This window comes from Calypte anna, chromosome 2 (assembly GCF_003957555.1).
Source record: "Calypte anna isolate BGI_N300 chromosome 2, bCalAnn1_v1.p, whole genome shotgun sequence".
NCBI classification, from domain to species: domain Eukaryota; kingdom Metazoa; phylum Chordata; class Aves; order Apodiformes; family Trochilidae; genus Calypte; species Calypte anna.
In genome coordinates, this window is record NC_044245.1 from 143,120,665 (window position 1) to 143,135,619 (window position 14,955).

A 14,955-nucleotide genomic window follows, 5' to 3' on the forward strand; every position below is an offset into this window, starting at 1 on the left:
CCTTCTTCTCTGGAATAATATAGCTATAAATAGTTATTCAATCTACATGCAGATTTCTCTTTGTTAGTTAAAAGATGCTGGCACCATGAAGGGATTCTGATGGAACCACTTAGTCCTGGAAGAACAGATGAGTGCCAGATGTTTGAATTTGGCAGAGCTTGACTATTTGCATAATGAAGTCAGTGTTACTTCTGCATCTTTTTGCAGCAGTCTGTTCTTTAGGATTATTGTTTTCTTTGTTGGCTGACTTGTGGTGTTTTTCAAATCATTTTTCTTTCGAGAAAAAAATGGTTCTTCACATCTTGGAAGAAGCATTTCTATTCGGTCTGTTCAAAGTGCATGTAATTGGCTATTAATGTTCCATTTTTCAATTATTTCAAATAGAGATGCTTTCTGATGAAAATGGCAATTTGTAGCAGCATTGAACTTTGAAAAATGCAGATCTTGATGCCAAGTTTGCAGCTACTGGAAACCCCTCTATTGACACACTTTTAGTTGTATCCCAGGTCTTCTATTCCTATTGTAAATGATTTTAAACTTTAAGTTTCAGACTGAGACTTTTGTCTGTCTGTAATTATGTTTGCTAGGTTTTTGTAGCATGCTAGGAAGTAACTTTCATGCCTGCCTGATGGCAGCTGAATAATTCTAAGGACAGAGGGGAATGTGTGACAATCTGATACCAGCTGCTGTTTATTTGAAGATGAAGACTTTCCCTGTCAATTTGTGTTTGACATAGAGAATGGTTTTAAGGAGAGAGAAAAAATTCCCAACACATCAGACACTGATTGAATTAACTTCTCAGTAATGGGAAATTCACAACACTTAGTAATTTGTTCCAATGGATAATTACCCACAGTCTGAAAAACCTTATGTCCTATTCTTTATGTGTATACAATTAGAGATTGTGGTTAAGTCAGGTTCTAAGTACACTCTGACACACTGAATGGTTTTCCATGTTAACTCCATTATTATGCAATCAAATTTAGTCTCTCCTAAAACTTGATTCCCAGTTAGTTTGATAAGCTAGGTTTCTGAAAACCCATTTGAAGGAGTATTAATTACTTTAACCTTTTAATTACTTATTAAATAGCAGTCTTTTCATGATTATGCCTAGGGGAAGTAAAAGTTGAGAGGCCAGTAATTCCTATCTTTCTGTTTCTCTTCTAAGTATTGGCATAAGGTCAGCTTTCATCAAGTTCTCTGGAAATTCCTATCTGCTAGGCCTTATAAAAATTGTCATTAATGATCCAGATTGTTCCTTATCCTTCTGTGAGTTAGTGCTCCAGTGTAAGGCATCTCTTTGCCTTACACTGAGAGTGTATATCTCTCACCTGGCTTTTACTCAACCACACAACTTATCTATTTATCAAACATGTCTCTTCCTGCTCAGAACTTACTACTGACCTCTCCACTGCTTTCACCTAGAAATGAGATGCTATTGATGCAAGATCAAAATGCCAAAACAATTCTGACTTTTCTCCTTTCTACTCTAACTTTTAGAGCTCCAATTATTTCAGACAGTCCAAGCTCAAGCACATTTTCAACTACTACTGCCTCCTGAGAAGACTTGTAGTTCTGACTACTCTGGATTACTTCAGGCATTCCAGATATTTATTTTAGATGAGTTGAAGGCTCGTGGTTTATGTCACCTCCAGGTAATTTCAATTCCTTGTTCCCTACTGTGGCTGGAGTGTTTGGGTTTCTTTTGGATTTAGTTTTTGGCGGGTTGGTTGGTTGAATTTTGTTTAATTAAATAAAAATAAAAGTGAGACACAAAGTAGGGCTTTGCCTGTTTGAGAGAGGTGGAAGAGAAAAACATGCCCTGAAATCTGTCAGGATTGGCAGCACTCTCATATCATAAGGATGGCTGGTAAAATAGAATGTTTATTCTCACTAGCCCACATCAGATCAGCTCAGCTGTAGCCGTAGAAGTAATTTCACTTCGGTCCAGTTTATTAAAAATATGTTTTGATGGAACATTTTGTCTGCTCTTACAGTGACTAAACGACTGCTAAAATTATATTTTCCTACTTCTTTTTCTTACAGACCCTATAGAAAATGTTCCTTTTGTGCAGAACACGGTGCAAATGAATAACGAAAGGCAAGGACTAGTAGTTTCTTAGGATGACTAACTGTAGTTTCATTTAATTTTGAATTTGAGGTAAATGCATTTGGAAATACTGGCTCAGTTTCTGCCTGTGATGATTCCACTGTCCGTGTCGAGTGCCTGAGCGTGGACCGCATGGGGGTGAATGTCACATGGACGACTCAGCTGGAAAACATCCCATCAGATTCTCTCCCAGACTTACATGATATTGGTAAGGTTTCTTTCTCTGAAATTGCTGTGAATTAGTCCTGCATTACTTTTGTTTTGCTTCTCTGTGTCTGCTTTTAGGAGACTCTAACAAGCCATTATGAATGCTCACCAAAATAGTCTGTCTTCAGAGAAGAGGAAGTGTGACTTTGGGCTTTAGGTGCTGATGTATTTCTCTTTTCAGGCTGTGAGTGCATGGTGGAAAGAAGCTATAAATGAATGTTTCTTTCAGATAAGACTGCCTCTTCCAGCTTCCTTAACTGCGATTGGAAAGTACTTTATCGAGCATGAGCTGAGCTATCCCAGATGTTAATTTCCATTGGGCAGCTCCTCAGCGGTGGAAAAGATTGTGTTCTTTACAGGGTTGGACCCAGAGAAACATAGTTCATGTGTTGCCAAGAGTATAAATGAATTCTTCCAAGTTTTTTTTCTTTTTCTCAATTTATTACACTACATTTGACACTAAAGAATGATCCTTACCTTGGAAATCCTAGAGCTATTATGCAGACCACTGAGTGGCAGAGCTTTGCTGGGGTTTCAAAATGAGTTAGGGGTACTGTAAGGAAATTCTTTCAAAGCAGTCACTGTTACCCTTCAAAATAACAGATGTAAGAGACATATCCTAAGTTCAAATGCCCTCTGTGACACCTTTTCTCCAATTTTTCTGCTTTGTAGTGGTGTTCCCAGCACTAAATATAAATAGCTGTGCCTGCACGTGTTTTTCCCTCTAATTTAGGGACTCAGAGACCTGATCCCAACAGCAGTTTTAGCTTGATCAGAACTAAATTCAAAAGCTTTAAGGATGCAGATAGCAGCTGTAGCAATTTTGTGGTTCCTGGCTGTATGATTTGTTTGTGTTTACATCCGTTGAACTGCTCCAGATTGGAAGGGAAACATGACTATTTGGTTTGTAGAAGGTGGATCAAAGTATAAGTGTGTTTAGTTTTATTTCAAGCTTTACTTTTGAAAATATTCTACTTTGTGGTCATTTAATTTTTGACCCTATCCACACTATAATTTCCCTGTAGTACTAAAGTTGCTTCTCAGGAACTGACTAGATGGTTTCAGAAGAGGCAGAGCAGAACCTGCTCTCCATATACTCTTGGCACCATCAACTTCCATTATCTTCTAAACAGCTTTGGGTCTTTCTCTCCAAGGTGTTTTTCAGTGTCTTTAGACAGAGTAAGCAAATTTTGTCTTTGATTTGAAAATCAGTGTTACTAAAATAGCTTTGTTCTTCTTTCAGGCTTCTTTACCAGTAAATGAGAAGTCTCACCTTTTTTTTTTTTTTTTTCCTTCCTATTAAGTAGCCGAGAAAAATATTGCTGAAGAGCAGCACAACGTGCACATGTTTCCAATGGAGACCCTCAAATCTAAATCCATTGTGAATGCTTCATTACATCTTTTTCTTGCAGACATTTTCCTGTACAGAATTCTGTGGCTGTAGAGAAACCCTTCCTGAGGGATATGATGTCATTTGCCTTTCTAGCTTAAACTCAGCAACTCAGCTCTTATTGAGAAATACATGCAGCATATTTTCTCTTTTCTGTTCAACAAACAAAAATACTATGGGTTATAAAAATGAATCTTTGGTGGAAGAATACACAGTAAACAGTCCCCAAGAGTGAGACAGGAGGAGACCAATCTCTGCCCTATACAACAGATATTTTAAGTTGTATCTTTGTGTTCTGTATTTCCTTAAAGGGAAAGACAAAAAAATTTTTTTTTCTTTTTTTTCTCACCTTCTCATTTGGCCAATATAAGCAAATGGCCAATATAAGCACTAGGTAATGGCATGATCCCTTTCTTGTTGAAGTGTTTCATTCAACAGAAACAAAACTTAAATCAGATTTCTTCCCACTGCACAACACATGTTGCAACGATTTGCAGGATCTTTCTGGAGAAAAGCTTAGTAAGAACTTAGAGTAAATCTACCAATTTATGAGAAGTTTAGTATCTGCCATGTTCTGGAGCATGCCAAAGGGCACAGGAATCTCATCTTGGAGCAGAAGCTAGGTCCCATTTCAGCAGGCAAATGTGGCCCCAGGATGGCTGTGCTGGAAGGGCTGGACCAAGGAAGCTTGTGTAAGATGTCACCAGGGAGGCTGTGGCTGGTGTGTCCATCAGGCACTGGATTGTTTTCTGTTGAGATCTTCCAGGATGTGCTTGTGTACTTGCAATGCATGAAAATTTGTACTACAGTTAAACACTTGTCAATGTCCTCTGAATGTAAAAGATATTATATATGCATGGATGTATAGTGTGGCCATGAGAGGTCACTTTAGTGATAGTGTTAAGAGCCTCTCAAACCAGGGAAATATTTTAGACTAATCCTTTTAGACAAATGCAATTCAACTAACCTAAGTGGGTTCTTACCAGTTTGGTTGCTTCTTTTGTACACGTGAATTCCCTCCTTTCAAGGTTATTCTTACTTCTGCTATGGCTAGAATCACTAGGCAATTCAGAAGGATATTTTCTTGACTAAAAGGCTAATCTGCATACTCCTGCTTCAGTTATGAGGCTGACAGCGGTGGCAAAACATTGTGCAAAGTGTGATTGGTTTTGGTGGGACCTACAATTACCTCCTCACAAGATCAGGATCATTTGGCCTTAGGGTTGAACAAAAGTAGGTCCTATTTTGCTGATCATATTATGTGTCAGTGCAGCAAATGGATAGATTGCTCAGAGCTGGAAGAAACAGCACTGACAATACAGGGGCACAGCTGTTATTTTTAGTGTGAGGCCTGTTCACTGTAGCCCATAAGTGCAAAAACCTCATGTTCCTCCTCTTCAAGGGGGGAAACAACACCTCCATGACAGCAATCAGCTGCAGAACAATATTGAGACAGAGAGGGCACCTCTCAGTGTTAATGGTGTAGGATGATTTTTCAGAAAAAGTATCATACATCTGTTGTCTGTTCCATATGGGCAGAAGGGAAGCTCTGCCTTGCCAGGGCCTCATATCTGGTTTTGAAATTCTCTCCTCACACAAGTGAAAAGCCACCTGTGGGCTACAGTGCAAAGCCGGCAAACTTGCCACATGAGAAGGCAGTGGTAGCCACAGCTATTTGCCTTGGGCACATCAGTCACAAAATAATAATCTTTGAACAGCACATCAGCTATAACATTGCTCATTTTCTCATCACATCCTCCCTGTGAAAATTCAGTGTCTGAGGTCATTAGTGGAGCTGCAAAACTGAAAGTGCATTTGCTGAGTTACCATCACCTGTAGCCACAGGAGAGCCTTGTCTTGCAAATTTGGACCAATAAACCAAATCAGCATTTCCTTCGGTGTCAGACTCTGCAGGGATGAACAGAATGTGATAGCAAACAAGATCCACTGGGAACACTCTCCTTGTGGTACTTCTGGTCTGGCCAAAGTGGGGAATTTGCTTTTGGTCTAGCACTGCAAATTGTCCTTGCACAAGTCATGCAGAGGAAAGCTGTCTGGGAAACTAAGAATACAGGGGGTAGGAAAAGTGCTCACTGTTTCCATCTTTAAACATCATCTTCAGCAATTGTGAAGAGCTTGTCTGTTGCATAGGTGGATATGCTGTATATCAGTAGTGTGATGGAAGGTGATTATTACATTGTTAGAGATGCTGCCCTTCAAAAACAGACCAACAAAATGCTGAAAATAAGCAAATGATACCCATTGAAAAAAAACCAGGAGTAAATTGAATCTGAATGTCAGATAATCCTGGTTTTCATTAGTTGAATTTTTGTAACTCAGAAACAAAATCTTGTTCTCTGGTGGTTTAGTTTCTGAATATGCCATTTTTTTGTTTGTTTGTGTGTTTGCTGTTACATAGCACCCTCTGCATATACTAAGGTTAGGACTTCAATCTGATATAAAATGTGCAGATTCATTCTTTCCTGCTGTTTATAAGCGTGCTTATATTTCTGTGTTTGACTATGTTTTTAACTTAAAGTTCATCAGTTTCCACGTGGTTGTCCATTCTCATATTGGAAATCTCCTTCATGCTATTTTGTTGTACGTTTTCCTACTATAGAAAATGCAATTGTTGGAGAAAATCTCATTGGAGCATTTCTGAAAGAGATTAAAGATGGTGGTTTTCTGCTTCGTTTGGACTCCACGCAATTCCTAGCAGATCCTTCTGTGGATTTTCCTCGGGATGAAAAGTTTGACCTGGCTCCCAGCGTGCAGCTGGGATGCAGAACTGGGTTTCGAAGAATTTCACCTCCTGGGAAAGCAATCCCAAATTCACAAGGATGTGGTATGTCTCAGTGAGCTTTCCCTTCTTTGATATTTTTAGACATCAATATAAAACTAAAGTTAGAAAATCATCAGTCAAATTGTGTTTATGGTTAATATGTGGAAAACATGAAACACCAAGGTGAATTGTAAATCTGGGGAGAGATGGGAACGAGTGCTTTGCTTACTGTTCAGTCCTGGTGTTGAACAAATGGTTTAGAAATAGGCATCGCAGCAGTGACATTTTTTTGCATACATTTTGAGGGTTGTTTTAGTTTGGTACTAGAAAGTGTAGCTGTAATGTAAACGATCCTTAATAAGAAGATTTCACAACAATAATGTAGCCAGAGCTTCAGATGATACATTATTCAGAATAGAAACTTAGATGGAGAAATGGCAAAAGTTCTGAGATTTTGAATTCCTGGGCCAAGTCCAGCCAGCTCAGATGGAAGCTTTCTTGGTATTGGCCAACACCCAGACCTGACTGCACTTCTGCCCTCTTTTCATCTTCTTCTGTTTATTCTGCTTCCCTGTAATGGGTTGCCTTCCTGCCAACATCCTGCTTAGGGCTTCCAATCCTACCTTTTTGATGGATCCCCGTGGCTGTACCTAACACTTCTCTGTACCAGGCTGTGCTGCCTTAACAGCCCCACCCTTGTTCTATACACGTCAACCTTCAGTGTAGATCTCAGTGTTCTTGTTGACCCAGTTATCCTCAATGAGTCTGTGTCAGCCAGTTTGGGATGTAGTCATTCTACTGAGCTTTTTTTTGGGGGAAGAGAAAAGGAATATATCACTTCTAGGTATAAGATCAGCAGTAGCAGATATTGGAAAAGTTTTCCAGTATTGAGAAATATTTTTGATGGGGAAACACAGTGCAGCCTAAGTTAGAGACCACAGGAACAAATCAAAATACTTGAAAACAGTTCCCTGCTTGGTATGGTGGTCCCCTCAAAGTTAGGAAAGCATCTTAATGCCTGGGCAATGGCTTCAAAGCAATCACATGATGAATCAGTTCTGAACTGCTAGTTTCCAGCTTGGACTTTTAAGGCTGAATTGACTGCAGTTTTGGTTCATCTTCATAGCCTGAAACACTTCAGATTTTGGTTATTTAAATACACAATGCTGAAGAAAGATTAATTCCTACTGAGTGTCTGGAGTCTATAGCAACTTGCAGTTCTTAACAAGATATACTCTTGTACTGATTAAAAGTATAGTTATTTATTGAAAGCCATCACTTAGAGCAGTGAAATTTACAGAGAATTGGATCTTTCTGCCAAATCTTTCCTGCCAGGGATAAAGGCCTCTAGGATGCAGTGAATTACTTTGCCTTGTAAGTAGGTTCATGCATATTTGAGCCAGCTAGCTGTAGAAAATATCACTCAACCAAAAGAGGTTGATAAAGAAATGCAATAAAGGAGACAATTTTTGCTCCAGCTTTTGGCAAGGATTTTGTGTTCTTAGATGTTATGGCAGACCTGCTGCTGGACACTGGTTTATTCAGTAGGACCTTGTATTTTATTCTAAATGGGGGATTTAGGAATTCAGTTTCTGGTTCCTCCAAGATACATGTATTTGGATTTAGTTTTATTTTGCATCATGGATACATTCTGGTCATTTATCATGTCTGGATCTGTTTCTCTACTAATAACAGGAACTAGCAGTAAGAAGTTAAAACCTGTGAGTACACAAATCAACGTTGTGTGATGGTGTTTGGAATTTTTTTTTTTATTCTTTTCTCTGTCTTGTTCCACCTTCTTGCTGAAATACAAACTGTCTTTTCAGATCCTGATCTTGATTTGCTTGTCACTGTAAGTGACATTTCCCTGTGCTTCAGAAAACAGTCAGCTCTTTGCATCACCAGCTTTCTGGTGTTATCACCACAATTTTTCATTTAGGAGCATCCAGTTTGTGTGAACCTACCTTCATTTCTTAAGTATTTTTCTTTTCTTCAGTCATCTCTTTCTTTAGGTTTGCATTTATTGTAACTTTAGTTTGTTTTTCTGCCTGTAAAATGGGTGACATTTCTCAATTGCTAGTTTTCCTTCTGTGACTTTTTTTCTTTGTCACAATCTTACACTGAGTTACTTTATCCCATAGGTGTTTTTGAATGTATAATCCATATATTCATTATTATATATAATTCTTATAAAGACAGACACTGGAACAGTTTACTCAGGGAAGCTGTGGATGTCCCATCCCTGGAAGTGTTCAAGGCCAGGCTGACTGGGGCTTGGATTTACTTGGAGGTGTCCCTGCCCACACAGGGGGGTTGGAATTAGGTGATCTTTAGGGTCTCTTCCAACACAAATTGTTCTCTGATGATGATAATATAATTCCTTAAGAGTCTGAGGGAACAGTTTTATTTTAGCTAGGTTTTAAAGAGACAAAAGACACTTTCTTTGCTAAGGTGTGAGTCAAAAATAGCTGGAAACTGTACAGGTGGCAGCTCTAGATACTCAACACCCCTACTTCCATTTATTTCAGGAGATAGCCTGAAGCCTGTACGTGAGTTATCTTTGCTTTATTGTATGTTTTTATACTGGTTCCTTTTATTATTTAGAGTGCTTGGCAATTCTATCAGAATTGCTTAGAGTAAAGCATAACCAAAACCAAACAAAGTGCAAGATTATAGCTCAGCTGGCAGCTCAAGACTTCATTTGTAAAAATCTGGAGTGGAATACAAAGTTTTCCACTATCCCTGGAGGGAAAAAAGAGCAGTGGAAGCATTGGGTAATGATCAGCTGTGATAGTCTTTAAACATCCTTAGTATAGTGAGAGCTGGTCTTCAGTAAAAGGAGGCTGCTGTGAGGACTGGGACCCCTGCACAGAGCTGCTTTGCATTTCCCCAGTGAATTTTTTTTAGCCTGAAAATCACCACCCAAAGTGTTTTTCCCCTGCTGCACAGCAGCTCAAGTCTGTTTAGAAGTGAGGCCAAGTTATACCTCTCATGTGCAGGAGCAAGGGTTTAAATTGGGGTTTTTAAATTTTATTTTATTATTTTATCAATTTTTTTCCTATTCTAGGGATACAAATGTTGGTTCCAGTGCTAATGCTTAGCTCTGAGATTTTGACTCAAGCCTGTTCTCTAGTTTCCTACGTTGTTAAAAGAAATGGATGTAAAACCTTGAGAAGTACAATGTGGATCACCTGACTTCTGGAGTTAAACTTAACCTCTGTGCAGTTGTGTCAACCTATACCTGATTGTGTAGCCTAGAGATGAAATGATCAGTGCCTTCAAGAGTTATACTCTAGAAAACATGGACTGGGCACCAATATTTTTGATGTTCTTTGTCTCCTTTTGTTAATTCTAATGTGTGAGACAGAGGACAGTTTAGCTTGCTTAAAATGTTTTAGGAGGCACACATCTTACTTTCACATCATGATTTAAAGCATAAAAACAGAAGAATGCTTTGAAAAAGCTTTCTTTTTAAACTTTAATGGCTTAATCTTCCTCATCCTTCTCATTTGGTCTTCAATTTAGGCAAGTTTTTATAATTCAATGTTAATTTCTACTTGCTCATTTGCAATGAGTATGATCCTTTTTGCATATATTGAAAATTACCTTTCATATGCATCAGACACTCTTGTGTATTAAATAATATGCATGAGAAAAGAGAACTCTGTCTGAGCCAGGTTTTTTTTGGTTCTGTAATTGATTTTAGAGATGTTTTATACTTAGAGCAATTGCCTTGATAAGTACCTGGGAGGAAAATTTCAGTCTCGTGATTTTCTCATCCTAGATTTTCCCACTGGACCATTTAGAACATGTGAAGGAAGATATGGTCATTTTTATACTAGCTGTCTTTTTAGTCTGTTCTAATTTAGGTGCTGCCATAAGTTAAATTAATTTCCATTGCAGTGTGTTGGCCAGAACAGTAATTCATCGTATGGATTGTAGGGGGGATGGCCAATTTTCCTTTACTGTTTCTCTCTAACACAAGCTTAAACTGCTCTCAAGATGGAGGGCAAGTACAGAAATAAAGTTTTGCACCTTGTCAAAGTCCCAAAACATACATTTGATAGTGTTTTGAAGGAAATCTACATCTGGAAAGCAGCTGTGAAACAATAAGTTAAGGTATTATCTTGCAAATGTGTCTGTGACTCTTCTGCTTTAATGTTCATCTGAAGTCTCTGGAGGGAAAGACAGTATTTCATGACCTCCCAGAAGACAGACAAAGAGCTTTCTTTAAAGTATGCAATAGGTCAGCTGGAAATACTGGTCCTGATTTGTTCTGAAAATTATATATATGTTATTTCATGTTTGTGTTGTCATGTGCACAACTTGTGACTTTTAATCCAGCCATTACTGTTTGGTTTGGACATGCTCACCAAAAATTTCATTACCAGGAATTCTAAATGAAACTGTTACCATATGGTGGGTTTCTGTAAGATGTTTTTTGGAGTTTCTAATCCTTTTTCTGTCTGTAGTGTTAGAAGTTACTCTGTTTGTAGTTTGTGTTCCTTTGTTTTCTTTCACAACCTATCCACAAAGTGCATTATCTTATTACAAATGGATTTGACATATGGAAATCAGGCTTGGACCTGATGTTCCCAAAGAGCTCAACGGGCACTAATTCAAGAACATATTAGGGTGATCTGAGAAAAAGAAAAAAGACCACTGTCTGTAGTGAGTTTAATTAACATTTAAAGAGTGTTTGGCTATGTTATCCTACTTAAAAATACATATATTAGGAGCTTGAAGCCTGTGGCAAGTCTACCATCATTATGAATTAATATATACATGTGTGTGTATATTTATATATACACACACATACTCACATATATATGTTGAAATGCCTGAAATGGTTGGATTCTCCAAGAATAATAAGGTGGTTGTTCTCTTTGCAGTTGTTTGTCCTCCAGGCAGTCATTTCCAGAATGATGAATGCATTCCCTGTCCTCCTGGCTACTACCAGCATCAGACAGGACGTCCCTCCTGTATCAAATGTCCTGTGGGCAAAACTACCAACTCCTATGGGGCATTCAGCACTGATCACTGTAAGTTAAACTCATTTTCCCCCCTTCTCTTTTGTATTCTATCTTCAAATAACTAAGGGATTTTTATTTCATCTGTAAGTTAAAAAAAAATATATAAATTCTCCCTCTGGCATTTTTTTTATTGATTTGATTCCTTCTGCATACATTTGAAAACATTTTACACAGACAGAACAAACTGTCTGGTGTTTTGACCAAAAATGCATTGCATGAGATTTGTGATCAGTCTGATCCAAGATGTTGTAGTTCCTAAGGATGTACTCATTGGCCTCAGAAATTATATCCTGGTATTCAGTATCAGTGAGAAACATCTGACATTGGTCATTTATTGGCACTTTCATGAGCTCTAGAGTAGTCTTGGTTTTGTGCAGCACGTTCCCCTGCAAATACAAATACTTCTTACAGAGCAATTATTGGTATGTTCACTAAAGGTGGTGCATCCAGTTTGAATGACAATTTTGCATGAAATTCCATTAAGAAAATCACATGTTAAGTCCACATTCAGTTTTGTCTGCAGCAGTGGGTCACAAATAAAAAAATAAGCTTGAGTAGTGAGACTGGGTTTCCTGGGTGTGAGAGTCAGTGCAGGGACTGCTTTTTTGTGTTTCAGCCTGTTTATTTTCTTAAGTGGGATTCAATAAAACCCACAGGCTTACTCTAATACAGCGCTGACAACAACTTCTTTGCCTAAAGAAGACATTAAATTGTCATTCTTCATTTCCATGTATGTTCCCTGAGTGGGCATTGGGCTCTGATGCCTAGAATTTTCCTTCCTGGGTTTTCTTTACTGCACTTGCAGTTTTCTTTACTTCCAGTGCCTGCAACTAATCTACTCCCTGAGTGGTTTCCACTTTACCTGCTTGCTGGAGCACTGTGCCAGCCCTTTGCAAAGGGACAGGAACATATCCAGCTGTCTTCTTTTATTTTTTTCCATGCTGTCTCCTTAGAAAGTCTGGAGGCTTTGCTGAATTAACTGCCAGATAATTAAAAAGGGGCCTATGGACATACAAATACAGCGCAGGAAAACTGGAGGGGCTGAAGAGTTCTCTCTGCTGCTTACCCTGTTTTCCTTCCAGAGATTTTGTCTCTGTGGCAAGGTTGGCTGAGCTGCATGAGGAGAAATTCCTAAATTACCTGAGCTCCTATCTCAGGGCACTGAATAGAAACAATGCTGATGCTGGCACATTCTGATGTCATGCTAAGCTTTGGTGGTGTCTTCATACCTCACTTGCTTCACTAGCATGGCAGGAGGAGAGCATCGAGGTGGTTAAACTGTCAGGCTTAGTCCACCATGGATTCTCTGCCCATGCTTTTGATGCTGGTCAAATTCCAAGATTTCTTTCCCTGTGGAGCCCAAGTATCTGATTTCTAAAGTTTTCTAAATCCTAAAAAATGTTCAGTTACTGGGAAGATGCTGCTGATTAAAGTCAGATTTCTTCATTCTTTAATGAAGTGTGAGCACCTTTTCTTTCTCCCAGCTAGAGTCTGTGTTTCAGTCTGTGCCCATTGCCTCTGGTCCTGCCAATAACGTAGGAGAACGGGAGAAACGAAAAAACAGGTGTGGGATGCAGCAAGCAAGGAATTGATGTGACGGCTCTTGCGCTGTGATTCATCAGGAGAGAGGCAGCAGCGAGCGCTTTGCCTTTAAAATTGCTATAGATGGAGAGGGAGCGGGGGTCCCCGGAGCCAGGGAGAGCAGAGAGACCCGAAAAGAGCGTGGAATCGGCAGCTATCGCGATAGAGCCGATAGGCTGAGGTGGCTGGGGCCGTGCCGGCGGCGTCGGGAGCGGAGCGCTGTGTGCGGGTGAGCGGGAGCGGAGGAACCGCATCGCTCCCGGGACCGGTCCTGGCGGTCCGTGCGGTCGCCCACCGATAGGTTCGGGTATGGTCACTGCCTGTGGTGACAAGAAACGTAGGGACCCAGACAGAGGTCCCGCACAGACGTGTAGGTGTCCAGGCCCCAGGCTGCAGGGGGTGCCTCAGCCTGGCACTGCCAATGTCGTACACAAAACCTGTATTAGACGTGAACTGGTGAAACATCTGCTCAGCAGGGGGGCTGAGCTTGAGGATGAAGTTGAAACTGTGGATTATAGGAGGGTGTGAAAGGGAGATGGACTGGTGGAGCCAGACTCTGCCATCCCAGGCAGAAAGACAGCAAGTGCAGGCTCCACGAGAAGTAGGGGATCCCCTCCTCTCTTGCCAGCTCGAGAAAGGGGACTGAAGAGACAGGAGGGATGGAAACAGATCCCTACCCAGAGAGGTCGATGACTCCTCTCCAAACCTCCGTCGTGTTCCCAGTTGCCCTTATGCAAGAAGTATGGGGCTCTGGAAATTGAGTGCCAAGCAAATGAGGGTGGAGATGAAGGTCCTGTCTCAAATAGATCTGAGACTCTGCTGGAGGATGGACAGTTTAATGAGGATGGGGATGACAGGCAACCTATACCAGAGGTCTCATCACTGTCAGATAGGCTCTCCAGCCACACAACAACCTCTTCTACAAGGAAGAGAATAGTTTTAGTTGTTGGAGCCTTGCACCTAAAGGGAGCACAGGACCCCATATCACTTGGCAATTCCCCAGCCTGGTGCTGTAGTCAGACTACTCTATTTATCTTCCAGACAGGTGGGGAGGAAGCTGCATCCCGTAGTCTGAGAGGAATAAAGTAACTTCAAGTCCTTAGAATAGTTGGTGAAAGATTCTTGGGCACATGTAAAGGTCAAGTGTCAGGAGCCTGGAGTCAGGCTCTTCTCAGTGAGGATCAATGATAGGACAAGGGGTAATGGGTGCAAGCTGGAGCATAGGAGGGTCCATGTAAACACAAGAAAAACTTTTTCACTGTGAGGGTGACAGAACATTGGAACAGGCTGCTTAGTGAAGTTGTGGAGTCTCCTTCTCTGGAGACATTCAAAGCCCATGAGGACATGTTCCTGTGTGACCTATACTCAGTGATCAGGCTCTGGCAGGGGCATTGGACTCAATGAGTCCATGACTCTTATGGTCCCTTCCAACCCCTAACATTCTGTGATACTGTGATTCATGACATTTTGTGGATACATTAGAAGAGGCACTGAACAAACCTGACTTCTTTTTACAGTATTTGGCATAAATGAGATCTGATCTGTGTCAGAGATTCCTAAAAATGCTTGGAATATGAATTTTCTGTAACAACAAAGCAATGAGATTACCACATGTCAGAGCATGAAACACTGCAAATTATAGATTAATATTCAGTGAATTCTGTTCCGTACTTAAAACAGTTTTGTTCTACTGCCTTGAAACATTGTCCTACTTCATTGGCAGGACCAGGGCCAACGGGCACAGACTGAAACACAGAATCTTACTGGCCCTGCTTGAGCAGGATGGTGGATGAACTTGAGCAGGTGGATCATCTGAACTCCAAAGGTTCCTTCCAACCTCAGCCATTCAGTG

The 14,955-nt window shown here is 40.2% G+C and overlaps 1 protein-coding gene across 1 annotated transcript in view; it reads left to right on the plus strand.

Annotated features, from left to right (window-relative positions):
• The window catches only part of TG (thyroglobulin), a 150,082-nt gene that overhangs the window by 24,051 nt on the left and 111,076 nt on the right, over positions 1-14,955 (plus strand). Inside the window, 4 exon segments of the mRNA XM_030444713.1 lie at positions 1,501-1,655; positions 2,162-2,318; positions 6,328-6,552; positions 11,382-11,531. Of these exon segments, the coding sequence (XP_030300573.1) occupies positions 1,501-1,655; positions 2,162-2,318; positions 6,328-6,552; positions 11,382-11,531 (687 nt within the window).